Source organism: Vollenhovia emeryi, unplaced genomic scaffold, assembly GCF_000949405.1.
Source record: "Vollenhovia emeryi isolate VEMERY1.0 unplaced genomic scaffold, V.emery_V1.0 DF939129.1, whole genome shotgun sequence".
Taxonomy (NCBI): Eukaryota; Metazoa; Arthropoda; class Insecta; order Hymenoptera; family Formicidae; genus Vollenhovia; species Vollenhovia emeryi.
This window is the reverse complement of record NW_011967237.1, coordinates 3,199,567-3,226,735: the sequence shown is the minus strand read 5'-3', so window position 1 is coordinate 3,226,735 and position 27,169 is coordinate 3,199,567. Positions and strand designations below refer to the sequence as shown.

The window sequence follows — 27,169 nt, the reverse complement described above, 5'->3', positions numbered from 1 at the left end:
TATATATAGGTGACACGATTATTAATTAAGCTAGTTTGCGGAATCATGTGGAAGATATGACTTGGTTAAGATGAAAGATATTAGAAGTTGTTAACAGGTCTCATTCGTTTTATCGTTGTTGCACAATATTCAAGGAAATGCAGGAGTGCATCAATTATTAAAGGCAGTGATATTAGATGTTACAAAAACATCAATCATTTCAGGATTAATGATTCCTTGCATCCGGCCATATTTATAATGAAAATTTGTACTATATTATACATTATGGCGAGATGCGTCCAATAGGCATTAGGAAATGGAGAGCTCTTTACCGCTCAAAAACCATTAGATTACGCATGTAATTTCATAAAGTAGTTATTTCATAGAAAATGGGCAGTAAAAATAACCATTTTATCGCTCCATCGTCGATATTTTTATCCCAGAAAATCTTTTTTTTCTTTTCGTTTATAGTATAATTTACTTGTCAATATCAATACTTAATTATCAGATCGGATTGAAAAATTTCCATCAAATAAAAGATACAGGTATATATATATATATATTATATATATATATATATATGTGTAGGAAATTTAAAAAGTTAAGAGTCTTATTTATATCGTAACGAATAAGTCAATTCATTATGTTTCAATTGATATCTCTGTGGTCATCAATCCTTTGTATGCTATCCTTGTTCTTCGTTGCAACTTTTCCATTAATCTTCAGTTTTACTTTCATTTTCAATTTTAGTTTTAACATCACCGTTGTCGTCCTCGGCTACTGCAGCGAGACCAATTGCCGCGCGATTTTCCTCGAATTTATTTATCTCTGTAGAATTACAATGTAAACAATAGGATATATTCTTTTATGATAGTACAACATTATTACAAGCAACATACCAAATTTAGAGCAATCCGCTCCTAATAGCCGTAAATAATGAATTGCGTCGCAAGTAGGCACGTATGCCCTAAGAGACATTATTCCCCTCCACCCTACCAACTGGAGATTTAGGCGATTTAGATTGTCAGTCTTCTCTTCTTTGTATAAAAGTATACAACTTCCAGTTGCTTAAATTAAACATATTTTTCAAGTAATATTTATAAATTATCGTGTAAAAAAGTATAAAGAAGCAAAGAAATGCACTGATATATTTACCAAATTCCTTGAGCCGTTCCTGAGTGTCTGAATTTAATTTTACAATTTCAGGTGGCGTGTGTGGATCGTCACTTTGTAAAAGCATTATCAAATCTTCTTTCGAGACCTGAAGCTTCCTGCCATCACTTATATAGCGAATGATACTATGCATCCCTTCTTGAGCAAGTCGGAAGGCGCAATTCATATTTTTATTGTCGCACCGCACGAATGTTTTGACGCCAGTGTTTATAAATTTCACTTTATTCTCATTTGATATCACTATGTCACGGATTGCCGGAGACGTGAAATAAATATTTTTCTTTTTCCCTTCGTGACATCTTACTAATAGACAACGTGGATTTAGAGCGTCAGATATACCGTAAAAATCTCTGAAAACGTATCGAATGATATGTGAAAAGCAGTATTAAATAGTACAAGGGAAGAACAAAACCGGAACTCACTTAATAGACTGCCACACGTCTTCAGTTTCGTCTTTGAAGAAGACAAATGGATCTTCTCTGTAACCGACAATCCTTCTTCGCTTTTTCTGCGATTCCCGTGACTTCTTTTCTTCTTCTAATATTCTTTTTCCGTTTTCTGAAAACTTTGCATCTTGTGAAGCTTCTTCTTGAAGACCGTGTTCATCCTTGTTTTCATTATCAGCTGCATCCTGTACGTTTTGATTTAATACACAAGTTTCAGCTTCCCATGGTAAAGATTTTATCTTCTCCAACACTGCCACGAAAAAACCTCCAGTATCTTGATGATGTGGCAATATTCTCATGCTATAAAATTAGTGAACATATAATCCACAGATATATGTTTTTACTTCTTAATTTATTTGTGATATTTACCAACGTTCAAGATGAAACTTGGAGGCTTCGTTTGCTTCTGGAGGAAACATTTTCGGCCGTACTTGTGTCTGCCATTGTTCTGGAACGTCATCCCAGCTATCGTAATATTGTAAATTTTTAGATGCCGGTTTCCAATGTGTGACACCTAATTTCAAAATAGACCATTGTACATATATCTTTAAAGACTCGCAAATATCATAGACATATTTTACATTTTGCTTAAAACTAACCAGGATCGCATACTAATCCTGGCACTAAATCTCTACAATCAACCAATTGTACTGAATCTCCAGTCTCACGAAGAAGCCTGTGAAGCACCGCTTCATTTTCAATGGGGTTTAGTGAACATGTGGAGTACACCATCCTCCCTCCAACCGCTAGTAATTCTAAGCCACGCTTTGCTATTCTGTACTGAATCCTATAAAATATTTCAAAATTAATATTTTCTACATTATTATTTACATAATTCTACAACAAATTGTGTTAATTTGTACCCATGAAGATTGCTGCCATTGGCAGGACTCCATTTGCACCAGATATCTGGATTCTTTCGCATAGTGCCGTCACCGCTACACGGAACATCCGCGAGTATCCTGTCAAATCTATCAAAGAAACAAAGCTTACATGAGAATGCTCGGTGTGAAGATAATTATTTGAATGTCGTAAAGTTTAAACTCCTACTTCAATACATCCTTTGTACCATCTGGTCCCGTAATCATAAAGTTTGGCATAATCGACGAATCGTGGTTGGTAATAAGAATGTTTGGGCTGTTCAGTCTCTTAGCTTGATGCACCAACATGTAGCATCGATTGTTGTCAACGTCATTAGCTATTACGAAACCCTCTGCGACAAAATTTACATGTCAACATTCGCACTACGCTTATTCGCTTTCATAGTACAGTTGATCAACTACCTGGAGGAACGTTTCCCTCGTCGGCATGTATCATCTCTATAAGTTGCGCAGTCTTTGATCCTGGCGCCGCGCACATATCGAGAACTTTGTGTGCAGGTTTAACATCTAGGACCAAAGGGGGAACCATGCTGACCACCTCCTGCCTGCTGATGCTGCCATTGTTAGTTTCGGCAATGAGGAAATTGTGCAGCCTAAAGTACGCCTCGGATCGTCGGATGTCTTTCCTAGTTAATTGCAACTGCCAAGCTAGTTGCTCGGGATAAAAGGGTAAACTGTGCAATATAGTCTTGGCTTGACCGCCAGCGTCCTCCTTATCGCCGTCCAGATTTGCGTTCAGGATCCCCTTGAAGAAGTCACCTTTGATTATTTCCAACAAGGCCTTAGCCTCGGCCTTCGAGCCGGTAATGCGGAAAGCAACTGGCAGATTGGTCCTCATAGTGCTGATGAAAGCGTCCCATTTGTCTTCCGGCACTATTCCCTGCGTCTTGTAGTAATTCTCAAAGTCCTTGTTCTCCCGAATGATTTCCGCGTAGCTTCTGTGAGGAGTACTGTCCCACTCGTCTTTTTTCTACGAATATCGATGACATGTTAAAGAGCACTCGCACTATCACCGAATATTAAATCAGATAAGGACAAATGGAACGTGTTGTTTCAAAGAAGGCACAAATGTGTACAAACATACTACCGTATCGTATTGTTCTCTGGTAAACGTAAACCATAACCTCTTATAGATCTTTCATCTCCAGTATCAATGGATAATCGTACCTTTTGTTTCTCACGGCGCTTCTCGGCGAAGTTCTTCTTCGGCTTGTTCTTTCGACCTTTACCCATTTCTCCGTTAAAGTACGTGCTTTCGACTAGTTAACGCTAATAACCACGCAAGATGACTAGCTCGCCACCGCAAACACGTGACACGTGCTGTCTTTATAACTGGACTAGTGCGTTACAATGATCGGCAAAGAGGCCGCCCTATCTAAAATTCCAAGAATTAAAATTCCGACAATTTTAAACTTCAAATCGCGAAAATTAGGACGAAGTATTAGGAGAACATGATCGGCAAAGAGGTCGTTTTATCTAACATTCTTAACATTCCAAGAATTTTTTAAAATTCTGAATATTTCAAACTTCAAATCGCGAAAACCGTTAATCTCGAAAACTGGCAAAGTATTAGGAAAACATGATCGACAAAGAGGTGTGGCACTATCTGAAATTCCTAGAATCTGAATTTCCGAGGATTATTTCGCGAAAAATCGAAAAAGGAGAACATAACTGGTAAGAAGGTAGCACTAAAATTTCAATTAAAATTTTCACGAGTTTACATTAGAAGAAAAGATTCATGATTGAGTCTCTGATGGTTACTTTTCATTTGGCGCTTGCAACTCTGGCCCATTGGAATCTCTCTTCGCTTACGCGCAGGACGTGTAGACAGATATTAAAAAACATATGTATATTTATATAGAAACGTAATATTTAAACACGCGACGAATTCAAACGTGAATTTTCACCGCGGAAGCCCGGCAGGTGTATGTAATAAATCTTTATTAAAACAAGTATACATACAATTCTATTAAATTTAATATGTACGCTTGATACGTCATTAACGAATCATTTCGTGTGTAGGCAATTGAATATAATTTAAACATCTATCCAGTTAAGAAATAATCTCACGACTATTGATCTCCGTGTTGCAACAACAATCGCGATAATTGATCCCGAGTTAGCGACTCATTTCTCGCTTCTAATTTAGAATCTTGTCTGCGCAGAACGAAAATTAAGTCAATCGAAAACAATGTTAACTATTGTTGGTGCAACCGACCTATATTATCTATATTATAGAAATGTTTTATTTACAAAATTACAACGCAATTCCGCACTGTTAAAGGACCAGGCCTTGGTAGGAGAGTCCATCGGAGTCTGGCGATTCCATCCTATTTCTCAAGTGTTCTAACGTATTTGCTAAATGTTTCTGTATTTGATCAGTTTCCTCGCTAGCTTCCAGATTGGGAAGCTCCTCTCGAATTTTCGCAATCACTTGATTCAATATTTGCACGGTCACCTGAAACAAAGATCAATTTAGAAAGTGGCAGCGCAAACAAAATAATAGGTAAGTTAACATGCTACTGTGTGATCTTACAGCCGTGTTTCCTTTTTCGTAGAAGTAAATGTAATGATTCAGAAGCTCCACGTACAGTTGCACCTGCACAGACGTGTCCATGCACTGGCTCGCTATCCTAATACCTTTCTTCAAGCAGTCCAATACTTTACCGCCTTCTTGCATCTGAAAATTGTATTGTGTCTCTCGTACAAATTACTTCGACGTGTACTTCGTGTGATCAGTACTAGGTTTATATTTACCTCTTTTCCGCCCGTAGCCAAAGATTTTCCGGACCAAAATATGTGCGAACAAGTGGCGACTCCTCTGCATTGATCGGGCTTCCTCAATAATTTGCTGGCGTATAATGCGCACTGATTGCGCACAGGCTCTGCGTTCTCCTCACCAAAGCAACTCATTTGCTCGAACGTGGCGATGATCAAGGTGATCGCCGCGAGCTGTGCCTTCGAGTCGCTTATCTCATCCTCGTATATCGAGAACGCTTGGCTCATGAATTCGTAAGCGACCATTTCGAAATTATCGAAACGAATCTCGCCGATCGCTATCGCGCCTTGCAGAAACAATCTTAAGGGTAGTTCGGCTAATTCAGCCTTCATGAGCGCTGTGATAGTCGTATGGCAGAATTGAAAAATTTTTTGACACTTTTTCTGCCACATATCATCCTGAAAGAAAAAAAGGAAGGAACATTGGTTTTATCATTGTTCCAATGACTTTATCTTACTAAGATGTACAAGCTACAAACCTGATCTTTCAATGCTTTGTATGTAAAAGCCAATTGATAACTTTGGAAAACTATGGGAGGCAGAGTGAACTTTATTCTTTTGTTACCGCCAGCACTGAAATGCTTCCTTGCAGCACTTAATATCATATATTGCTGGTCTGGCGTTTCTGATTTGAAGTGATGTATTAGTCTTCCAAGCAATCCCTGTTCCTCGGCAAAGTCTTCAGGATCTTCCTCTATATTGGGTTGATCCGGTTGATCTTGGACCAAGGAGGATACCATGAAGAGCACCGCGTCCACTTGCTCTTGCGTCGGTATCAATGTTTCGTTATCCAAAATATTAGTTATTATGTATATAGCTAATGATTTCCGGCCCTCGTAGTCGAAATAATCCAAGAGTGGCGCGTAGTGTTCGAGCTTAAGCACAGTTAATATATTCTTATAATTATCTACGGGAATTTTCATTAATCTAACTAGTTCTCTTGAAACGGCGCTATTATACTCCAACCTGGGGAAAAATTATGCATATTCACATGTAATGTACAGTGCAAACTTAATTACTTAACATGTCTAATAAGCTATACTCACTTATCGACATTTTGTTTCTGGAATATTTGGACTGTAGTAAACAAAACCTTATCTACATAATCTACACGATCAGGATAACACTTATGTGCTAAGTTTATGAGCGCCACTTGAAGGGACACGATATCTTCGGGAGGCATATCTTGTCTCGTCTATAAAAAACAAAATTTTATACAAATACACAAGATGAATTAAGTACGCTTTAATTAATAACGTATTGTTTTGTGACTATTCTCAGACTTAAACTAACGAGTAAACTAAGGAATGTTCTTGATATCATGGTATAATTATCAAACATTGTGCAGTAACTGTCTAATCATCGAATAGCCTTCTCTGATACTTTGAGCATTTGGTTTTACTTCATCTTCGGTAGGCTGCTAACCTTACCGAAGGAAACCTCCGACCTGGAGGGCTAAAGGGGTATATTTAAATACATTTATTGATTCCCCTTAGGGCTACAAGGCAAGGAACGAAGGAACGTGCCCAAACCCTCTTATAACACCTCTTTCTCTCTATATCCACTTCGCTACGTGGCGATCGAACGAAAAACCAATAATGTTTTGCTTGGTTTTGAACCTGAATCTTTGGATTACCAGACCAGCGCACAATCCTCTGCGCCACGATTGCCACACTTAAAGGGGTATATGTATGTGGCAGAATACCCTCGGTGGTTGCCACTTCTCTCGGAGAGGTGGCGTACGTTCATTTATTTACTAAGCAGCGCACGTTTTCTCTGCACCACGCTCGTGACGCTCAACAATGAAATTTATTCAAATTAACTGATACCTGTATGATAGTTGCAATCTGGTCACTAAATACGTCAAACAGTTTGACGTCTTGTGGAATGCCTGGCACTTGGTTGGGACTTCCTGGCCCTCCAACGCCGTCGGATCGTTGACTGAAGGCTGCGAGTCGATCGATCAGCGATATAATTATGTTTTTAACATTTACTCCATTTTGCAATTCCGCGCAGGACTTGAGAAATGCGTTTAACGTTTGTAAATGAAATTCATCGGGAAAGACCTAGACGGGCGAGAGAAAACAGTTAATTTTTGTTATCGCTGTTATATCTAAAATACAACATCTGTGGCATATAAAAAGATTTACTTGAATTATACACTCCATAAGATACTCCTGTGCTATGGCGTCCCTGCAACTAACCACTTGCTCCAAGATCCCTGGTAAGACAAGCTAAAAGCAGGGTAATATTTGACAAAATCCAGTTAAAAAATGGAGGGAAAATGCGCACCTTCTTGTATTTATCCAACGTTACAGATTCCAGTTGGCTAAGTCGCACAAGATTCGTCCCGACGAGAATTCGAAGCTCCTCCCTTTCCCTCTCTCTCCTTTCTTTATCCCTACTGTGACCTTGATGTTGCATACGTACCCACAATTTGTTCATCTCCGCGAAATTCATCAGAACGAAGTCTATGCTATCGCGAACCTGAAAATAAAATTACGAGAATTATTGCGCACACGGGGGAGAAACTTTGCGATTTGCGAGATACGTACAGTCCCGTCTTCGTCGTCCTCGGTAACGTCCGGCAGGATGTTCCTCGTGCATTGCAACAAATAATTCCTTAAGAACAAACCGCGCAGTGGATGCTGAACGCCCCTGCACATCTCCACGAGATCTCTCAAAAGGTCTCTCTTCAAGCCGGGCGTTGTCTTGATATAGACGAGACCGACGGTGATGAGTAAGTAGCTGAAATATCAATCGTTGAAATGATCTGGTTTTTCAATGTAAAAATAATCAATGCACAGAATCGCAAGGCAGATACGTACAGTCTGGGCACAATATTGCCAACGTACTGTACCAATTCGTAGAGATCCGTAACTTTTCTCCCCTTTTGAAACTCGTCCAGCAGATAAAGTTCCAAGTGCCGCAGCTCATCTGTGATCGCCATATCTGATAGTGAATGTTATAAGGAATATTTACACTTGTCAAACATCCTAGCCAGATACTCATACTGAATAGTACACTCGGTGACGTTGCAACGTGCTTAGGTCCGATTTTACCAAACGTCGTTTAACTTTAATCTTAGTTTAATTTGTTTGTCTCTTTCTAAAGAAACAGTTGAAAAGAGACAAAGAACGAAATAAGCTAAGCTTCAAGTTAAACAACGTTGGTGAAACCGGACCTTAGGCGCCCCTCCAAATTTTGCACCCTACGCTGGAGCGTACATTGCATACGCTTCAAGCTTTGTCACGAGGCATTTGACAAGGATACACAATTCGTAATAGCTCTTCGGACTCAAAAGGGAGGTCCTGAGCTCCCCCAACATGGTAGAGGCGTGCTTAAGCGCGTCCATCAGCTTGGACTTGTCCAGACAGTGCTTCATCTGAAAGGCCTGGACCTTCACCACGCCGATCGCGTCTTCCAGCAGCTTCTCTTGCTCCTCCATCCCCGTGATAGCGGGTGTCATTGGCTGCGAGAAAAACAAAGATACCTACCAGGAACACCGGGTAGTACCATGCTAGGTAAGCCATCCAACTCAAGCATGCACTACGGACAGATAGCCAGTGTGAACACCAGTTACTTCCATATTGCTGACAAAAATGTTAGCACCTTGCTGTGCATCCACGTTGTCTATTGCGCTGTCGTTTGCTAGCATTTGACGTTGGAAATGAAAGAATGGAAAATTGGAAAATTTGCAAGCCAGGCGTAACAGATATAACACGTTTATATCTCTTAGAAAATTGAAAGCAACGTATGCTAACTCTTTGTTAACAGTATGCCCATTCGATGTGTTCTCTCTTTAGCTGTGCACTTAACTACGACGATACGTTAACATTACGCTAGATGTACTTGAATCACTCAAACATTGAATTCGCATTCCTAGCGAAGAGTCAGTTGCTGGCATTTTATTTCCACACTTTGCTTGAGCACACTGGCTATCTGGGACGCTGCCGAAACAGGGGCGAACAAACGGGGACGAGCGATCTGTTCATAAAGCACAATGTGCTCCTTGCGTCTAGAAACATTCTATTTTGTAGCCACTAAATACGTTTGAAAAATGTTACATTGTCGAGACAAAGTTTTTAAGCGTTTTGATTTGCTTATTGTGTAAAATAGAATGTTTCTAGAGCGCATTGCCGATTAGGTAGGGGCACAGCGAAGTTGCTTTCGCACGGAAAGCAAAGGGTCAAGCGTTCGTTGCTGTATTACCGAAAGCCTCGACGAAACGATTCCACAAACACGTTTGCGGCGGATAACCTATACGACGCAAGGCTAATTCCTCGCGAGGGATCGTCGGCGCCGCACGAATCGAATTGCCAGAACACCGTCTTTAGCCTTGCAAGCGAAATTGCCCAACATGCCTCACGAAATTCCGTTGTTCTTACCATTTTTTTGGGGAGGAAACGCGCTAATCACTCGACGACGCACATACGCCTGATACGCCTCGCGGGGACTCCGATTGACAAGACACCAGATACGCCCGACTCCGCCAGAGTTCCACGGAATTCTTCATCAGACGGATAATCGTTCACCGGCACGGGTATTTACCTGCGGCATTCCGCGGTCGCGCGCTTACAAGGCGCGTGCAATTAAAAGTTTTCAAACCTGAATGTAAATAAATGAAAGATTGGAACACCTGTAAAATTCGATAAACGTATCGGACTGAGGCGAGCATATGTGTAAAAAAAGGGGGGGAAACTAGAAACTTGGGGGTTCTGTATCTTACACCGTAGTGTGAAAATGTTAAAAGCGAGTAGTTTTGTTTCTTTCTAACCGTCCTCTTAGAATGAGACAAAACCGCTCACTTTTAGCATTTTCACGTTATTGTAAGATACAGAAGTGACCCCTTGGCGATAACAAGCTAGAGGTCATTTCTATAAATTGTCTCGTAATGGCTCAGATTAATTTTTAATCGTAAAAATTTGAAATATTAAATTTCACAACTCAATCTTTTCACGGGGATACACGTTATGTAATATTATACATATAGAGGGAAGCCCCTTATAATGAGATAGGAGCCTAATAAGAGATAGCAGAGGTTTCTACATTGATAGGCATCGTCCGTTGGTTCCACTATGAATTTATTGGTCTTGGAGTGAAATCTGTTAAATAAAAAATTCATTGTTAGATCGGGGACTTAATAATCGGGGGACTTTCCTCTACATATACATGTAGATGTACGTATATAAGATGGAGAGAAAGGAGGAGGTGTACGGTACTACAATAATTTAAACTTTTGTTAAGTACAAATATATATTTATCGCAACCCAACGTACGCAGGGCTATGTCTGATTATCCAAAGAGTGTGCATTTGTAGGAGTCTGTTCCTAGTGAATAATAAACCTTTCTGTGAATCAATGCCAACAATAGCAGGGCAATCGCGTAAAGTGTAAAATATTATTTAACCTTCAGTGATCTCATATATACATCCAACTCGTCTTCAGACTCGTTTTGATCATTGCACTTATTACATGGCGTAACAGTTTCAGGGGCTTCAGAATCAAAATATTTTTCTTCCTCATCTTGATTTCTCAATTCCACGTTATCGTAAGTCTCATTGTCGTCGACAGTGCTGAAAACGAATAATAAAAATATATAATAAAAGAAAGAACGAACGGGTGAAGATATCCCTAGTAGCACAGTGCATTGGCCGGTCTTGTCCAACGTAAAGCAGATATTGGCGCAATATTGGGAAATAATGTAAATCTAGTATTCCTAATATTGGTTTAATATTGTAAAATGGACGCCTTCTCTTAGCCAATATGTATATTTAGCAATATTGGTCTAATATTGATACAATATTTATATCAATATTAGACCATGGAATAAATGTAAATATTGCACGATAATAATTTAATAATATTAGATTTATATTGGAAGTGCGCGCACTTCCAATATCGCGATACTGGTGATCGGCGTGGATCAGAGGATTGTGCGCTGGTCTGGTAATCCGAAGACCTGGGTTCAAAACCAAACAAAACATTGTTGGTTTTTCGTTCGATCGCCACATAGAGAAGTGGATGTAGAGAAAGGTGTTATAAGAGGTTTGGGCACATTCCTTCAAAAACGCCTTGTAACCCTAAGGGGAATCAATAAAATGTATCTAATATTGGAAGTGCATTGGCTAATATTTAACAATGTAATAAGAATATTGTATCAATATTAGACCAATATTACTAAATAGACTATTGGCTAAATAAGAGAAGGCGTCCATCACAATATTGGACCAATATTAGAAATACTAGATTTACATTATTTCCCAATAGTGCGCCAATCCCATATAACACAGAAAGTTAAAATAATGTTGCTGAAACGTTGCAATGTTGAATGTTGAAGTCTAAATAACTTTTCTACGTTGAATCTAGGTTACTCAAATAGATACTTAAAAAATGTATAATTATGAAATATATATTTTTTTTGCAACGGTCAGAAATTTTCTGAGCTAAGATTGGATTATTTTAGCGGAATAATTCAATTTCAGCACTTCCAACAGTTGTAAAAAATATTCTGCTAAACGCGACCGATGTTAACTCAATATAATTTAACAATGTTTTCTGAATGTTGAATCGTAACGTTTACAAGACATTACAATTCAGCGGACATTAGACGTTTTTGCAATATCTTTTCAACGTTGAATCTACATTTCGTAACATTGATGCAATATTGCAATGTTGTAATGGAACGTTTCTGAGATGTTGATTCAACATTTGTGTGTTGTATGGGAATATATTGTGCTACTAGGGATGAGATTGTAAACCAAGTCCCGCCTCTTGGCTTTCAAGCGTAATAAAGAACTCGATTCAAAATTACATAACAAAGCAACCGTGCTATGTATCTGAGAAGTGTAGCTTATTTTTAGTTCTTATAAAAAATTCCAAGCAACGTATGACACAAATGCATTTAATTTGAATTTGAACTATTTCATGCAAATTAAATACCTTTACATAACACTTCAATTTCTTTGATATCTGTATATATCACGTGAATTATAAAAATTCATTACAAAAACGTTATGCTTTCATGACAAACCGATTAAATTTATATAGAAATTAAACAGATCTATAAATATTTTATAGGCCCTCATATATATATGTATATATTATACTTATAGATTGCCACAACATATACCTATAGTCGAAATCTCTATCTTTACCATCCAGGAAACTCTGATACATGTTGGTGACAAATTCTTGCCTAAGCAGCTTTATTTCCTGGCTCGATATCTTATGTATTTTACTGCCTTGCATTTTCTTGTCTCTGTCCTTGTTCTTATCCTTCGTATCACTGAGATCTTCGCCCCACAGGCGACTGCGACTCTGCTTGTCGAGATGTGCTTTTGATACAGTACTGTTCCTGCTGCTGTCGTCATCCTCGTCCGAATCGTTATCCTCTCGTACCTTGTCCTCCTCCGTCTGTTGGGATTTCAAGCGTTGCTGCAACTTGTCCCTCTCGACAGTCTCCATGAGTATATCTATGTAATTTGAGCTCTGCGTATCAACGCTGTCCCTCGCCTTCTTCTCCTCCTCCGTCAGATATTGCCCTACCAGGTGCTCGTACAGCAACGGGTTTCTCTTCATCATTTCGCACTCGCTGAAGTAGTCGCTCTTCTCTACCAGCGTCCTGAGCGCCTCGTACCTTCTATTCCGGACGTCGATGTGCCGCGCGGAATTATTGAAGTACCTCCGCAGCCTGTTGACGTGGTAGACCGTCTCGTAGTCCTGGCTGTCGCCGAAGTGCTCCAGGTGATCTACCTTCAAGTAGCGCCCAAATTTGGAGAGGAAGAGGCTGCGGCTCCTCTCCAACAGTTTCCCGGCTATGGCACGCTTCTCCTCGAACGTCAGCTCGGGTTCCCCTTTCTGCTGGCTCTTGAAAGTCGCCCTGCTGTTGGCCACATGGTCCAGCAGCTCGTTCTCGACATCCTTTCCCTTCGCGTCCGACATAGGCGAGTCCGCGCCTCGTTCATCGTTGCCGTTCTCGCCCGCGTTCATCGCAGGCTCTCCTTTCGTCCCCACAGTCATGTTTTCCCGCAGAGCAGTCCGTACCTCGACGTTGCTCATCGGAAAGTCCAGCCGGGAGTAGGAAACGGAACAAACGCGCTTACGCGTATCAGCGCTTTGTCCCGTGTTGTGTTGCTCGTCGCAATTGGTGCGAGATTAACCTAGAACGCGCGCACGCATATACGCGTCACCCCTCGTGTCGCTTCTCCGTTCGCGTCGCGCGTTCCTGTCGTCGCCGGCGATAAACCGGAGATAAACGAGATAGACAAGCGTGATTTTCCCGTGCACGCGCTCAATCCGGAACATGCCCCGCGACAACTCGCCGGGCAGTCGTCATCCAGGGCTGTGCCGCCGTTCGTCATCGCCAAGGGGAACCTAACCTCTAACCTGCGGGCGATCGCGGGAGAGCGCAGCTCGAGGAAATATGTAATGCGAGCGGGAAGGAAGCGATAAATGCCGCACGGGACTCACTGGCGTCGGGCGTTTTAATATTTATGGAAATATCTCGGTCGAGACAGGTACGTTCCACGAGCACGCCGATCCACACGTCGTTCACCGATGCTGCTGAGCAAACAATCTTATCTGTTCCTATGATTGATTATCAATCAAGTCTAATCGTCCATGGTATCGTATTTTGCAATTCCTCACGTCACCAATTCAATTCGCCGCAATATGCATTCATCGGTTCGTTAACGAAACTGTGCTATTCCGTGGACAGAAGTTGTGCAATAGTTTGAAAATCGGTCTCTTTAAACGGAATAGGAAAGACGTGATGCTTTATCTGTTTTATCTCCGTACGTTGTCACCACCTCGTTCGGTGTCTTTTCGATAAATCTTTCCCGTGCGATTTATGGCCCTGTAACGACAGCGATAGCGATACCATAGGAAACCTATGTTTACGTGTCACTTGTGCGTTTCGACATAAACGATCCACGCCGCTCTCAACAATATTTGTTTAACCTACTAAAGATAAAGATTTCCTCATCATGAGTTAAGTTCAATTACAAAATTGCAGCATGGCGGATAACTGGCTGGCCGACGTGGAGAGATGGAAGTGGAACTGGACCGAGTTATGCGGACGTCGCGGGGACATTAATCCTCTGAATCCCGAAACGCATGACCTGGGCGTGTGTTTCCAGCAGCTCTGCCTTCAGGTAACGCGACGGAATTGCATCTCGCATCGAAGGCGGGAAACGACGGATGTAAGCGCAACTTCCGGTTTATTTCCAGATACCAGTATTAGCTCTCATAGCTATAATTTCTGCGTACCACTGTGGAAAAAGGGATACGTCCTCGTCTCGGCACCAGCGTGTCTATTACGCTCTGAACATAAGGATCCTAATTACAATATGCCTTGTGATATTACCCATCATAAGGGCGTACATTATTCTAACTAATACCGTCATACCTTTGGTGCACGACGAAGCGCAGGACCACAGCACACCAGTGCCAAGAAGACTGGACATATCCAGTCACAGAAACGCAAATCCGTCGGAGAGTGAGACGGATATTATAAGCAGGATACGCGATGGATTGAATCACACTCTTAGATTCGCCGAGTCAATTTTATCACCAGGAGGCAGCGTCGAGGGCACCTCCACGACTCCTGTTGCGTTACACACCGATTATGAGCCGGATATTACCGACAAGTCCACTTCCGCTAAACCGGTGGATTATCTCGTAGCGGGTACCGAAGGTTTAGCATGGGTTGTGCATCTCTGTTTTATCTTGAGCTTGAAACGCGGGCGCAATCCTAACCCACGGGGGCCAGTATCGATAAGGGCGTTAATATTTCTTGTGACCGTCGTCTCCTCGCTATTGTTACGTAGCCACGTCAATAATAAGCCCACAGACGATGTTTTACCGAACTTATCATTGGGATTCAGTATCACCATAGTCGTTCTTCTGATACTGTACGCCTTAACATTGATACCCGGCCCTAGTGGGCCAGAACGGTCGAGAGCGTCATTCCGAAATGCTACAGTAAGCCACTATTACATAATTATCTAATGCTTTCGTCAATTCGCGTTGATTCCGATTGCCCAAAAATACTCGCGTTGCAAAATACTCAAGTGCCTACGGTATCTGAAATTGTCGGATTATCAAGTACACAAAGATATCAGTGAATGAATGTGTTTGTAGGCAGGAGAGCGCACTGCACTACTGAGCAATTCCACTTCTTCGTACGTACAATTTCCGGAGGAGCAGGACCCAAACTATCTTGGAATAGCTATGGAGCATTCAACTGTTATCTCTAAACTTCTATTCCATTGGGTGACACCGTTAATGGAAAAAGGCGTCAAGGGCCAGTTGAATCATTCTGATGATTTATTTGATTTACCCGACCAGATCAGTACTAATACAATCAGTCACAAAATTGACCAACGTTTACATAACATGGTAAACGAGAAGGTACAACAGTCCACAGTTTATTCATGATGCAACTCGTCTGAAATGTTTCGACCACATACGACAGTCGTTTCGTAAGTTAATTCTCGTAATACTAATATTAATGTTGCAGCCGAAAGCTGCGAACAACGGAATCGAAAATAACTCTGAAACACCGTTTCACACTGACGTAAAAGTCGTTACAAAGAAAGTGACGCTGTTCCATCTGCTGCATCAATGTTTTGGTTGGGAATTTTACGCGGTTGGAATACTAAAGTTTGTCGCGGATTGCAGCTCGTTTATGGGACCAATATTACTAAATAAACTGATAGGTTTCATTGAAGATAAGAACGAGCCAATCTCACATGGATATCTCTATGCGTCCCTTATAATATTGAGTGCTGTAATTGGTACAATATCGTGCTTGTTGAAATTTCTTAAACATCTGCCACTTGAGTTACGAGAATAATGTAGGTTTAACTTCAGGTGCCTTTTGTGATGCTCACTTTACGTTTTGTATGTCTGTTGTGGGCATGAAATTTTGTTCTGCGATTATTACTTTAGTCTATCGAAAAATATTGCATTCCTCTAGTACTGATTTAAATCACAAGTTCAATTTTGGTGAAATCGTTAATTTTATGAGCACTGACACCGACAGATTGATGAATAGCTGTCCTAGTTTTCATACATTTTGGAGTATACCCTTACAGGTAATTATGTGATGGTATAATGATATGAATCTCTCTCTCTCTCTCTTTTTTAAGAGAGAATATAGTATTCTAAATTTGGATGAACTTTTCATTCATCACTGTTTCTTAAGAAAGGAAGAAACTAAAAGTATTTATGTTTTCAGTTATTCGTGACACTGTACCTTTTGCATGGGCAAATCGGAAGTTCGTTTTTAGCCGGCGTTGCGTTCTCAATAATACTTATACCAATTAATAAGGTAATAGCAAGTAAAATTGGTAAGCTCAGCACTAAACTAATGGAATATAAAGATCAACGAGTGAGGCTGATGGGCGAAATATTGCGTGGGATAACTACAATAAAAGTTAATGTATGGGAGGAGCACTTCCTACGAAATATCTTGAGTTAGTATGCTCAAATAATTTTTTTCAAAATTAATTAGCCTTTTTGCAGTTTTATCTAAATATCCCTTTTTTCTTTAACGCAGAAATAAGAGAGGATGAAATAAAATATTTACGGGGTAGAAAGTATTTGGATGCACTTTGTGTTTATTTTTGGGCAACTACACCTGTCTTTATCGCAACATTAACGTTTGGAACGTATGTGTTGCTCGGGAATGAATTAGATGCCAAAACAGTTTTTACCAGTATGGCGTTGTTGAACATGTTGATAGGACCTTTGAATGCATTTCCATGGGTTTTAAATGGCCTTACAGAAGCGTGGGTATCTCTCAAGAGAATTCAAAGATTGCTGGACGTATGTATATGTATTGAAATTATAGCACAAACTATTATTATTTGGGAATATCTAGTTTCTGTTTTATTAATTTAGCTATCAGATATGGACGCGTCGTTATATTATACAGATATTACTCCTGACGTTGATTTATTGCTACAAAATGTAACATTGACTGTAAACCGTCCAAGAAATAACGATACTAGTGCAAGTTCAAAAATTGTGAGCACTCCATCTTCAAGTACCGACATTAAAAAAAGCGTTACCTTCGAAGATGATGAGGTTTTCGCCTTACACAATATTAATTTATCTATACAAAAAGTAAGAATAAATATTATTGACACTATTTTGAAAAATAAGATATATATTGTTTTATATTCATATATTTTGTACAGGGACAGTTGATTGGTATTATGGGCCAGGTTGGATGCGGAAAAAGTTTGCTCTTAGATGGTATCTTGGCGGAAATTACAAAAACTAGTGGAATAATAGCGGTTAACGATGACCACAAAGGTTTTGGGTACGTTAAACAAAATCCTTGGCTACAACGTGGTAAAATCCGAGATAATATTCTGTTCGGGAAACCATATGATCACAACAAATACAAGTAAGTGTAAAGCAAGTGTCGCGAAATTAATACCGATGATAAATTTTTATGTCAGATGCAATTTAACATTTGCGATTAAAACAGGAACATTTTAAATGCTTGCGCACTCACGTCCGACTTGAATTCATTACCTAACAAGGACTTAACGGTCGTTGGCGAGGCCGGAAATACTTTGAGCGGTGGCCAGAAGACAAGAATTTCCTTGGCTCGCGCTATATACGCGGATAAAGACATTTATTTGTTGGACGATATACTAGCGACATTGGATGTCAAAGTTGCCAGACACGTTTTCCAGCACGTAATTCTGGGCTTGTTACGAAATAAAACCAGAATACTGTGCACGCATCAGACTCAATACTTGGTTCACGCAGATTTAGTGATCGAAATGTCGAAAGGAAAAATTATTAATCATGGAAAACCGAGCGACGTATTGCCCGATCTGGAAGATTATCTCTTATCGTCGGATTCTATTGAGGCCGACGTGGACATTACCTCTATAAAGGCGCTGCCAAGTGAATTTAGTCGTTTAGAAGAAAATGAAATCGATCCATTACTCGATAAGGAAGAGACCGAGAAAGGAATCGTACATTTCTCAGTGTACACGTCTTACGTCAAGGCCGTAGGACGATACTTGGCGATCTCGATATTTCTCTCTATGATTCTGATGCAAAGCTCGAAAAACATTACGGATTTGTGGCTGTCGTATTGGGTGACGCATACTAACGCCACGGCGACTAATTCAACCGACACGTCCAGCCTGGGGAAATTACAACTCTATTATGATAACTACGGTTACCACAATACGAAGTATTACTTAACAATTTATAGCCTGTTAGCTGTGTTCAATTCTATTTTCACCTTAATTAGAGCTTTCATCTTCGCGTACGGCGGGATACAAGCAGCCGTAACGATGCACAAGCAACTTTTGAAGATAGTTATGCGGGTGAATATATGAGCTGGAGATGTAAAACAGTTGCTATCGATTAAGAATTATTGTAAAAATATCGTTTCAGGCACGAACAATGTTCTTCGATATTCAACCAGTCGGTAGGATCATAAATAGGTTCTCGTCCGATACGTACACTATCGACGACTCTTTGCCTTTTCTTACTAACATTTTGCTGGCGAATCTATTTGGCCTGGTTGCAACCATTATAGTTACGGCTTACGGACTACCGTGGATCTTCCTCATATTAGCGCCCCTTGTACCCGTCTATCATTGGATACAAAATCATTACAGGTATTATTTTAAATTTGTACAAAACATATTATATAAATATACTAAGTTCGTATTTGTTGAAATTCATATTTTCAAATTATTTTCCAGGTTAACATCGAGGGAGGTGAAACGATTATTCAGTATCTCGTTGTCTCCCTTGTTCGCTCATTTCAATGAAACTTTGAACGGCCTGAGTACTATCAGAGCGTTTCGCACTGTACCTCGCTTCAAACAGGAAAACGAGTTGCTACTAGAAGCCTGTCAGAAGACGAAATTCGCCTCTTTAGCCGCCAGTCAGTGGCTGGCACTGAGATTACAATTTATCGGCGTCGCTCTTTTAGCCGGAGTTAGCCTCATAGCAGTTTTGCAACATCAATATGACATAGCTGATCCTGGTTTGATCGGTCTAGCGATCACGTATGCGTTGTCTGTAACTGGATTGTTGTCTGGGGTAGTCAACTCCTTTACTGAAACTGAGAGAGAAATGATCGCGGTGGAGCGAGTCAAACAGTATTTAGAGAACGTGCCGACTGAGAATGCAATAGGCGATAATCCACCTTACGCGTGGCCTAGTCAGGGTGTCGTAGAATTCAGAGAAGTCGTTTTGAAGTACAGGTAATAGCTTTGAACTTTTGGTTAAGAGTAAATACGCGCTTACGACATTTGAGAAAAAATATTATCACATTTGCAGAGATTATTTGATGCCATCGCTAAGGGAAGTAACGTTCGTCACGCGACCAGCGGAGAAAATAGGCGTCGTTGGTCGAACTGGCGCTGGAAAAAGCTCATTGCTAGCTTGTATGTTCAGACTGACAGAAATCACTTCCGGAAGTGTATTAATTGATAACGTGAATATTCAAACGTTGTCCTTAAAAGCGTTGCGGTAACGTTTCATAAACTTGCAAAGCACGACCACTGTTAATAACTGTGTGCGTTAATAATTGTAAAAAAATTATTTTAGGTCTCGTTTAGCTATTATACCTCAAAACCCGTTTCTCTTCTCGGGCACCATTCGAGAGAACGTGGATCCGTTGGATCAGTATACGGACATGCACATATACAAAGCCCTCGAAAAGTGCAAGGTACATTCTTTAGTTTATCGATTGGGTGGGTTGGGCGCAATCTTGGACGAAGGTGGCAGTAATCTCAGCGCCGGCCAGAGACAATTGTTCTGCTTAGTCAGGGCTGTGCTACATAACGCTAAGGTATCTCTTATCCATAACGTCTCACTCGAGAAAGCTGACGATCACTCGCGTATCAATAATTTATTTATCGCCCAGATTGTCTGCATCGACGAGGCCACCGCAAATGTGGATCAGGAGACGGACAAGTTTATTCAGGCGACAATAAAGTCTTCCTTCCAAAGTGCGACGGTCATTACCATTGCCCATAGAATAAGAACGATTATGCACTGTGATAGGTATTTCAACTTTGAGATTTACGCGTTCGCTCAATCAATAATCCGCGGACACAATAGAGCAGATCGGTTTTCGTGGTGTAATTAGCGTTAGTTTTTGCTCAAAGATCTACTTCTCTCTTCCATTCAGAGTCCTAGTGATGGGAGATGGTGAGGTGCTGGAATTTGACGAGCCGAATTTATTGATTCAGAATGCCGATTCCTACTTTTACCAGCTGGCCAACCAAGAATTTGCAGATCAAGAGTGATTAAGCGTATGAGGCAACTGGATTGTGTGCAATGAGTGCGTCCAGTATTATACGTGGTGATTAATGTACATATAATGCATTGAATGCAGGATAGACTGTTTCCAGAGAGAGATAGTTTCCTACGAATATGACAAGATTGTTTTCCTCTTAATAAGCTAAGAAAATTACATTTAAGAAAGCGGACATTTTTTAAATGAGATATTTAATACAATTGTTACTTTAAATTAATCTTAATGAGATTTAACTAATGTAAATATGATGAGATTGTTCATCAACGTAAATTATTTTATATATAAATTAACGTCTAGTAAGTAAAAAAATTGAATATTTTCATCAATCTTCCACGATTTATATAATTTATACATTCAGAGGATGACCTTTCGGCAAAAATTTCATTGAAACGTTTATTTAGGAATATCGATTTCCCGGGGCTTTGTGGCTGCTACATAATTACGGGAATACTTGAATTTACACTGCCTCGCAACAAATGCGTTACTCCGACTTGTGCTCCGAGATTCAGTTTATCCGAGGAGCGCGCGGCCCGCGCGATTTATATCGTAATTAGAAATGCCCGCAGTTAAAGGCAAACGTTTTACAATAGTGTTTCGCGGAGTTAATTAAAGCTCGGTGGCGCGTGTGCACGTCTCTCGCGAGCCACGTTCGCGTCTGTGTACGCGTCTGTATTTGTGCGAGCTCGAGGAGCGGCGTATCCCTATGATATCCGGTATTCAGCCATTCAACGTTTCCGCGCATTCGTCGTTACAAGGCGACAAAAACTAATGAGCCATAGCGCACCGGCTAATTTGCTCCCCCCCTGTTTTTTTTAATTGCCCGATGTTTAGCAGGATATACAGCCCGTGTCGGCACGTCGACGAAAACGAGACGTCTCGCGCATTCGCGTCGTGCCGACTGAATTACGAGAATGCGAAGAGAGGTACGGGCTGCTTGGGTCGGGAAACAAGCACGATTCACGGCGCTAATGACGTCGTTCATTTTACACGATCGGTCGGCCTCCCGCGGCTCTCCGCGATGCAAGGAACTCCTCGAATAAGCTAAACTCCGCTCGCCGCCGCGGTCGAGAACTATTCTCGACGGGGAGGATTTTTTTTCTCCCCCTAGAAGAATGGATCGACTTCGGAAGTTCGATATTGGAAGAATCGCGTTTTCAGATTTTCAGTTTTTATCCGGCAAAATTGGAGCGCGAATTCACCGTCGGCGGTGTTCGGAAAATTATGTATGATATTTTGCGTTACATATTTAATAGCCATTTAAAATTAATTCTAGTTAAATTGGTCATTCTGGTTTGTTAATATTGAAAATACGACATTTCCATAATTGTTCCGTTATGCATACGGGAGCGCTATTTTATTCCGCCTATTTTCGTAAAAATCCGAAAATTCGCCGGGGAGAAGTGTCTCGAGCAAAAGTCAGCTCGTTGCTTTATGAACTGTTGCGGATATCGGCGCGTGATATAACTCCGCGATAAGCCTCGCTTTTAAACCAAAATTGCCTGTGCTTTGCGGCGAGAGCTCACGTGTCTCAAAGGGAGCTCCACGACTGATGACAAGTAAAAAGGAGAAAAAAGATAACACGGCATGATAGAACCGTTAGATTCTCCCTTCGGCTTTGTACTATGTTATCCGAAGGTATTCGCGGTAGGAATACTTTTGCAACAGGGCATTCCAGCTTGCAAAAACATCAGCGATTCGTGTGGCAAAATCAAATTTCTCCCTTTTATTGTGCGTCTCTAAAATTTCTCATGTGATTAAATACGATAGTCATAATATTTTGTCATTTTGCGTCTTGAAACAATTTCGTTAAATAACTTGATCAGCGTCATATTTGAATAATGAAATTACCGAATTGAATTACGTAGGCTGCAACTAACGTCATAATATATTTTAATTTTTTGCTGATTTTTCGCTGACACGCAAACGCAAAGAGAACAATATAATTGTAATTTGCAAGCTCTACGAAGTGGAGACGAGATACAGCTCGAGTGAACACGTGTCCCCGAAAGGTCGGTTCATTAACAGATTACGTCAGCTTCGTGAAATATTTGAAATCTCATCGTAGACGCGGCGGCTTGTCCGATCACGGATGGCATGCAGGTCCTTCGCCCTTACACGCCTCTCAGCAGACACTCGAGGCCCTGAAGCATAGCCACTATATCGTGGGGGACTGGCTGGCTACCCCAAAAGTGCACCTATCTGGGGTTGGCTCAACGAACATGCAGCCCTAGAGATCAACGCTAGAGCACGGAGAGCGAGAACAAAAGAGATAGAGAGAGAGAGAGAGAGAGAGAGAGAGAGGGGGCGGAGGTGTTCACCTCTTTGATAACTACCAGGCGCTATTATCCGATTCGAGTGCAATTTCATAGTAAAACGGTCGCGGATATTAAATCATAGGCGGGCGCAAATCGATAGGCCGACCGCAGTATGCAGTAACATAATTACCATTTATTACCGCAATTTATACGACACGGACGTTGTTGCCACGAACCGCTGCTCAATTAAAACTGAGGAACGCGACCGTGTATAAGCTCATGCACGGAACCGCGTTGAAATGTTATTATTTTACCCTGCCACGGTATCAGATTTGGTAGGGGTGTCACTCAATAACTATAATTACTGAGGTTCACCTAAAACGTCCAACCATTAACGTATTTTGTTATCGTCGAATTAATTCCTGTAATTATTATTACATTCTCAATACATCTCTTCGCGGGTCTCGCGAGTGGATCCATAAAGACGGATGATCGATTAAGGGGTCATTCCACTTTAACGGCCCAAAAACTATGCTTATCTGTAATAATTTTTTTCACAGTACATACACCATACAATGAAATAAATTTTTTTGAGATTTATCAGGGCACTCTTAAATAACAAAAAAAATTGTTGTCATAATTTTAACAATTTTTTCTTAAAAAATTCTTAATCTATATGAGTGTCGCTATGTCCCGAACCTCAATTAAGAATTTTTATTTGAAAATAATAAAATAGTGCCAGTTTAAAAAAAAGTTGTGAAAAGTATTACTTTTTAAAACTTGTTTTAAACTGGCACCATTTTGTTAGTTTTAAATAAAAATTCTTAATTGAGGTTCGCGAAGAATCTTTTTGATTTTTTGTTTCAGGTAAACCTGGATGAATAAAAGCGTCATCAACGCAGCGGACTTGCATCTTTTTTGACACGCTGTAGAACACATTCGAACGGTGTAGAAAACGCTTAATTAAAAATTGTTTAAATTACGACAAAAATTTTGTTGTGTTATTTAAGAGTGCCCTACTAAATCCCAAAAAGATTTATTTCATTGTGTGGTGTATTTACTGAACAAAAAATTGTTAAAGATAAGCATAGTTTTTGGGCCGTTAAAGTGGAATGACCCCTTAAATTAGAAAATACATATTCGCAACAGTTAATAATTTATTCATCCTCGGTTCATCGCGTCACGAGTCCGGATTCGCTTGAGCCGAGATTAAAACGCGATTGTACGCGATAACGGGGGATAATCCTGGATAAAAAAGAGAATAAATGATATCGCGGTGACACGGGCGTCAAGCAGAAGGATGATTACGCGACCATATATCTGAATTAGGAACGAGCGTCCATAACTCATTACGCTCACAATTCTCTTTCGTCAGACGGTCGCACGCCGCTCGCATAAATCACAATTTGCCCTACTGATGGTCGCAGGTGGACAGGAATAGCGGGATGCAGATCTAAAAAGCTATGATTGCGCGCGACGCGGCACATGGCTGGAACGTGCGATGCGTGTAATCGATCTCAGGCCGATCTTTAGCGCCGGTAATTACAACCACGACGGTTCTCTCTCTCTTTGCCTCAATCAGTCCAATAATTCTTCTTGACACCGGCGGGTCTAAGGGCAAATGGGTTAAATGCACCAATTAATCAATTTTCACCACCGAGAACTCGAGGATATATTATTTTTTGCTATATTCTAAAATAAAGAATCCACGCGTATTTTTATTCCATTTAAACGTGTACAAGGTGGAATAGAAAATTCTCATACGGACTTCCTTATAACATCCGAAGAACTTTCTTGATAAAAATGCAACAGGGGGGAGATGCAAGAGGGGGGAGGGAAAACTTCAAAATCGCGTATTCGACAGTTCTGTGTACGGCCAGCAACCCTTATCGGCGCGCAGTTCACAAAAGTCGAAAATATACGCGCAGACAACATCTTTATACTGTTATTGCGCCAAATATTATCATGCCTTGGTGGTCGAATTGATGAGACGCCCGCCTAGAGTGCAGGGAGGTTCAGGTTCAAACCCTGGTTGAGGTAATATTTTTCGCAATAAATTTTCCGTATTATTAAAGATGTCAGGTATGGTCAAGAAAACACTGACGTTGAAAAATGCAACAGTTTATGATAGTTTGCGTTGCCTTTTTTCGGGATTTCTTTCGAGCACTTTAATTATTCCGTCAGCATCAAAGTATCACTAATTTCGGAAGGTGTGCCGTTGTAAATTTTCCTTTAGACTCGCTGCGCGAATAACATTCGAATATTTTTTAAAATAATAAGAAAGAAAAGAGAGAGAGAGAGAGAGAGAGAGAGAGAGAGAGAGAGAGAGAGAGAGAGAAATGGCAAGTAGGGTAAGATGTGCCGGATGATGGATATAACGCGCTTGTTGGCTGCTTTTACCATGATTAGTGCGTGATGCAATGGAAAGCTGCGTGCACACGCGAGCAAACACAAACGTCGGGATAGCATCGACATGTCCGAATACCATGTGCGTAAACTTCGCGTTCGGGTTACAAAAGTTAACTCATGCGAGGCACCGACGACCAGGATACCTACTGAATTATCTATTATAGATCACTAATTTCTAGAAACCATGCAGCAACTCTCCAAGCAGCAACTCTCAAATCATACGAAGACAATAATTGGAGCATTCGAATAAAGTTTTTTAATATCTCTTTTTGCATTTTTTTTGTAAAATGTTTTTAACATAATAATCTGCTAAGAAATGATTTAATATTCGTAAGCTGTCAGTGCAAAATCATTAAGTATCAAATAATTGTTAAAATAAGATACAAGTTAATGAGTAATTGTTCGTTTATATATTTCTTAAGCTCGATTGGCAACGGGTTCTGATAATTTTTTTTATTGTTTTACGACGTACATTTATTGTTACACTATTACGTCTTTCCGGAAGACGGGATTTCAGATCCACCGCTCAAAGATTAAAGATACGCGTGTTACGAACAACTCCAAGCAAAGTTTCGCGTAGCTCTCCGCGCATAGATCTGCGTCGCTCGTATAATGCGAGCCATATTATACGGTTTGTCGCAGCGAGACACGCCGGAGATACATAAGTGACGGCCCTTCTGCGTGCACTTCTATCCCGTATGCTCATTACTACGTCTCGGGTTAAGCCGAGCGTGTTTGGCGCTCGTTGACGGTCGATGCGCCAAAGGAAATCAGCTTTTCCTTCCCCTCGTCTTTTTTCCCCCCGTTGCGAATCGTGAAGGCGCCCATTCATTACGCGCCTTGTTATAATTGACAAGTCAGACGGCGAGCCAAGATATCTGTCTCGCTCCAGATCTCGTCTAGGGATGATGTTAAGTTTGTACGTTATCTCAACTCAATCCAGTATCTGAATTTCGCCTCACTACGGTCAAGTGATCGTTTCCAAGAGTAAAGATAGACCCAGCGAGAAATGACTCGTCGATCGATGTCGAAACGATGTTGAATTGAATTTGGGAAAAGCGTCCAAAATTACTCTAAAATTTCTTAAGTAAACTTTCAACTTCGTTAAGTAAACTCTTAGATTTGACAGATTACTTTTGGAAACTTTAATTTTATTTAAAGTAAATTTTCCCAAAGGTACCGATGCCAATTCGATAAATTTCTCATTGGAGATTTGCGCTGTCGGTACTCGGTAGAAAAAAGTCGATACAAATTCGACTTCGTTAAGATTCGTGGTAAACAAATCTATTTCTCGTCCTAGAAAGATTCAAGAGACTCCGGTACATATTCCTGGATCGTTTGCGAAAGATTTGATCTCGTTTCCAGCTACATCCCGCGTGATCCATGGCGAATTAGGCGAATTTTGCATTCTCGCGTGCGACGCGCGCGTTCACCAAAGGGAAGCGTTTAATTGCGTTTAATATTTCTGCTCGGTGGGCAGAACCGATGATTATCCCATAATATTACGCGAAATATTCAGTTTCGATTACACCGGACTGCAAACGTTACAATGCTAGAAATAATTAAACGCATAATACTTGGGAACGGTATAATGTACGCCGCGCATAATGTACACCACGCCGATATTTTTGTAGACATTAATCTGTGCGCGATCTCCACGAAGCTATGAAGTTTTAATCACGTTATTAATGGGCGTCACGATTATCGGACGTTTCTTTTTTAATTAATTCCGAGCGGACAACATATGTAACCGTGCGAACAAAGCATTGTGTTTGCTAATGAGATTTTTAAATTATGCCCCATTGTAAAATACTGCAAAAGATTTTCGTTTTATATCGTTATACGGCGAAATATGCACAGATATCAATAGTACATTAATCAAACCGCGATAATTTCGTTAATATTTTTATATAATTATTGCGTTTAGCTTATGAAG

General features: G+C 40.5%; 4 protein-coding genes across 8 annotated transcripts; 1 reads left to right on the top strand and 3 right to left on the bottom strand.

Annotated features, from left to right (window-relative positions):
• Positions 1–89: 89 nt before the first annotated feature.
• Positions 90–3,831, bottom strand: LOC105568490 (tRNA (cytosine(34)-C(5))-methyltransferase). The gene is made up of 10 exons (XM_012024201.1): positions 3,647–3,831; positions 2,882–3,449; positions 2,649–2,811; positions 2,462–2,569; positions 2,198–2,385; positions 1,968–2,112; positions 1,575–1,898; positions 1,135–1,502; positions 879–1,046; positions 90–807 (listed from the first exon to the last, which is right to left on the bottom strand). The coding sequence occupies exons 1-10, from the start codon at positions 3,710–3,712 to the stop codon at positions 695–697; spliced, it is 2,211 nt and encodes a 736-aa protein (XP_011879591.1). The 5' UTR covers positions 3,713–3,831; the 3' UTR covers positions 90–694.
• A 548-nt stretch (positions 3,832–4,379) lies between these two features.
• On the bottom strand, positions 4,380–9,916 carry LOC105568489 (vacuolar protein sorting-associated protein 35). Of its 2 annotated transcripts, none has more exons than XM_012024199.1 (12): positions 9,646–9,916; positions 8,531–8,750; positions 8,086–8,209; positions 7,813–8,005; positions 7,550–7,744; positions 7,408–7,491; positions 7,087–7,323; positions 6,304–6,452; positions 5,737–6,223; positions 5,237–5,656; positions 5,016–5,159; positions 4,380–4,937 (listed from the first exon to the last, which is right to left on the bottom strand). In XM_012024199.1, the coding sequence occupies exons 1-12, from the start codon at positions 9,646–9,648 to the stop codon at positions 4,758–4,760; spliced, it is 2,436 nt and encodes an 811-aa protein (XP_011879589.1). In that variant the 5' UTR covers positions 9,649–9,916; the 3' UTR covers positions 4,380–4,757. The 2 variants fall into 2 exon arrangements, with proteins under 2 accessions (XP_011879589.1, XP_011879590.1); XM_012024200.1 differs by having other exon boundaries at positions 8,531–8,729; positions 9,646–9,915.
• Positions 9,917–10,499: 583 nt separating this feature from the next.
• Positions 10,500–13,637, bottom strand: LOC105568487 (coiled-coil domain-containing protein 97). 2 transcript variants are annotated; one of them, XM_012024195.1, is made up of 3 exons: positions 12,389–13,637; positions 10,667–10,832; positions 10,500–10,581 (listed from the first exon to the last, which is right to left on the bottom strand). In XM_012024195.1, the coding sequence occupies exons 1-3, from the start codon at positions 13,315–13,317 to the stop codon at positions 10,543–10,545; spliced, it is 1,134 nt and encodes a 377-aa protein (XP_011879585.1). In that variant the 5' UTR covers positions 13,318–13,637; the 3' UTR covers positions 10,500–10,542. The 2 variants fall into 2 exon arrangements, with proteins under 2 accessions (XP_011879585.1, XP_011879584.1); XM_012024194.1 differs by having other exon boundaries at positions 10,500–10,587; positions 12,389–13,633.
• Positions 13,638–13,693: 56 nt separating this feature from the next.
• LOC105568488 (multidrug resistance-associated protein 7) lies at positions 13,694–20,878 on the top strand. Of its 3 annotated transcripts, none has more exons than XM_012024197.1 (17): positions 13,694–13,775; positions 14,273–14,411; positions 14,488–15,240; positions 15,400–15,669; positions 15,779–16,055; positions 16,132–16,355; positions 16,499–16,736; positions 16,820–17,088; positions 17,164–17,388; positions 17,463–17,674; positions 17,759–18,617; positions 18,688–18,914; positions 19,002–19,508; positions 19,585–19,776; positions 19,855–20,098; positions 20,174–20,313; positions 20,441–20,878. In XM_012024197.1, exons 2-17 carry the CDS (start codon positions 14,274–14,276, stop codon positions 20,556–20,558), a joined length of 4,893 nt encoding a protein of 1,630 aa, XP_011879587.1. In that variant the 5' UTR covers positions 13,694–13,775; position 14,273; the 3' UTR covers positions 20,559–20,878. The 3 variants fall into 3 exon arrangements, with proteins under 3 accessions (XP_011879587.1, XP_011879588.1, XP_011879586.1); XM_012024198.1 differs by having other exon boundaries at positions 13,769–13,881; XM_012024196.1 differs by lacking the exon at positions 13,694–13,775 and adding an exon at positions 14,005–14,166.
• Positions 20,879–27,169: the final 6,291 nt, after the last annotated feature.

Excerpts from the sequence above, each read along its gene's own strand:
- LOC105568490 (XM_012024201.1), bottom strand. The coding sequence starts at position 3,712 with ATGGGTAAAGGTCGAAAGAACAAGCCGAAGAAGAACTTCGCCGAGAAG. Across the intron at positions 1,899-1,967 it reads AAGTTTCATCTTGAACGTTG|CATGAGAATATTGCCACATC; the intron begins GTAAATATCACA and ends CTAATTTTATAG. Across the intron at positions 1,503-1,574 it reads GACGTGTGGCAGTCTATTAA|AGATTTTTACGGTATATCTG; the intron begins GTGAGTTCCGGT and ends ATACGTTTTCAG.
- LOC105568489 (XM_012024199.1), bottom strand. Across the intron at positions 7,492-7,549 it reads CGTTGGATAAATACAAGAAG|CTTGTCTTACCAGGGATCTT; the intron begins GTGCGCATTTTC and ends CCCTGCTTTTAG. Across the intron at positions 7,324-7,407 it reads TTATGGAGTGTATAATTCAA|GTCTTTCCCGATGAATTTCA; the intron begins GTAAATCTTTTT and ends TCGCCCGTCTAG.
- LOC105568487 (XM_012024194.1), bottom strand. The coding sequence starts at position 13,317 with ATGAGCAACGTCGAGGTACGGACTGCTCTGCGGGAAAACATGACTGTG. Across the intron at positions 10,833-12,388 it reads GATAGAGATTTCGACTATAG|CACTGTCGACGACAATGAGA; the intron begins GTATATGTTGTG and ends ATTCGTTTTCAG. Across the intron at positions 10,588-10,666 it reads TATATATGAGATCACTGAAG|GAACAGACTCCTACAAATGC; the intron begins GTTAAATAATAT and ends ATTATTCACTAG.
- LOC105568488 (XM_012024196.1), top strand. Across the intron at positions 15,241-15,399 it reads CGTCATTCCGAAATGCTACA|GCAGGAGAGCGCACTGCACT; the intron begins GTAAGCCACTAT and ends ATGTGTTTGTAG. Across the intron at positions 20,099-20,173 it reads CTGTGCTACATAACGCTAAG|ATTGTCTGCATCGACGAGGC; the intron begins GTATCTCTTATC and ends TTTATCGCCCAG.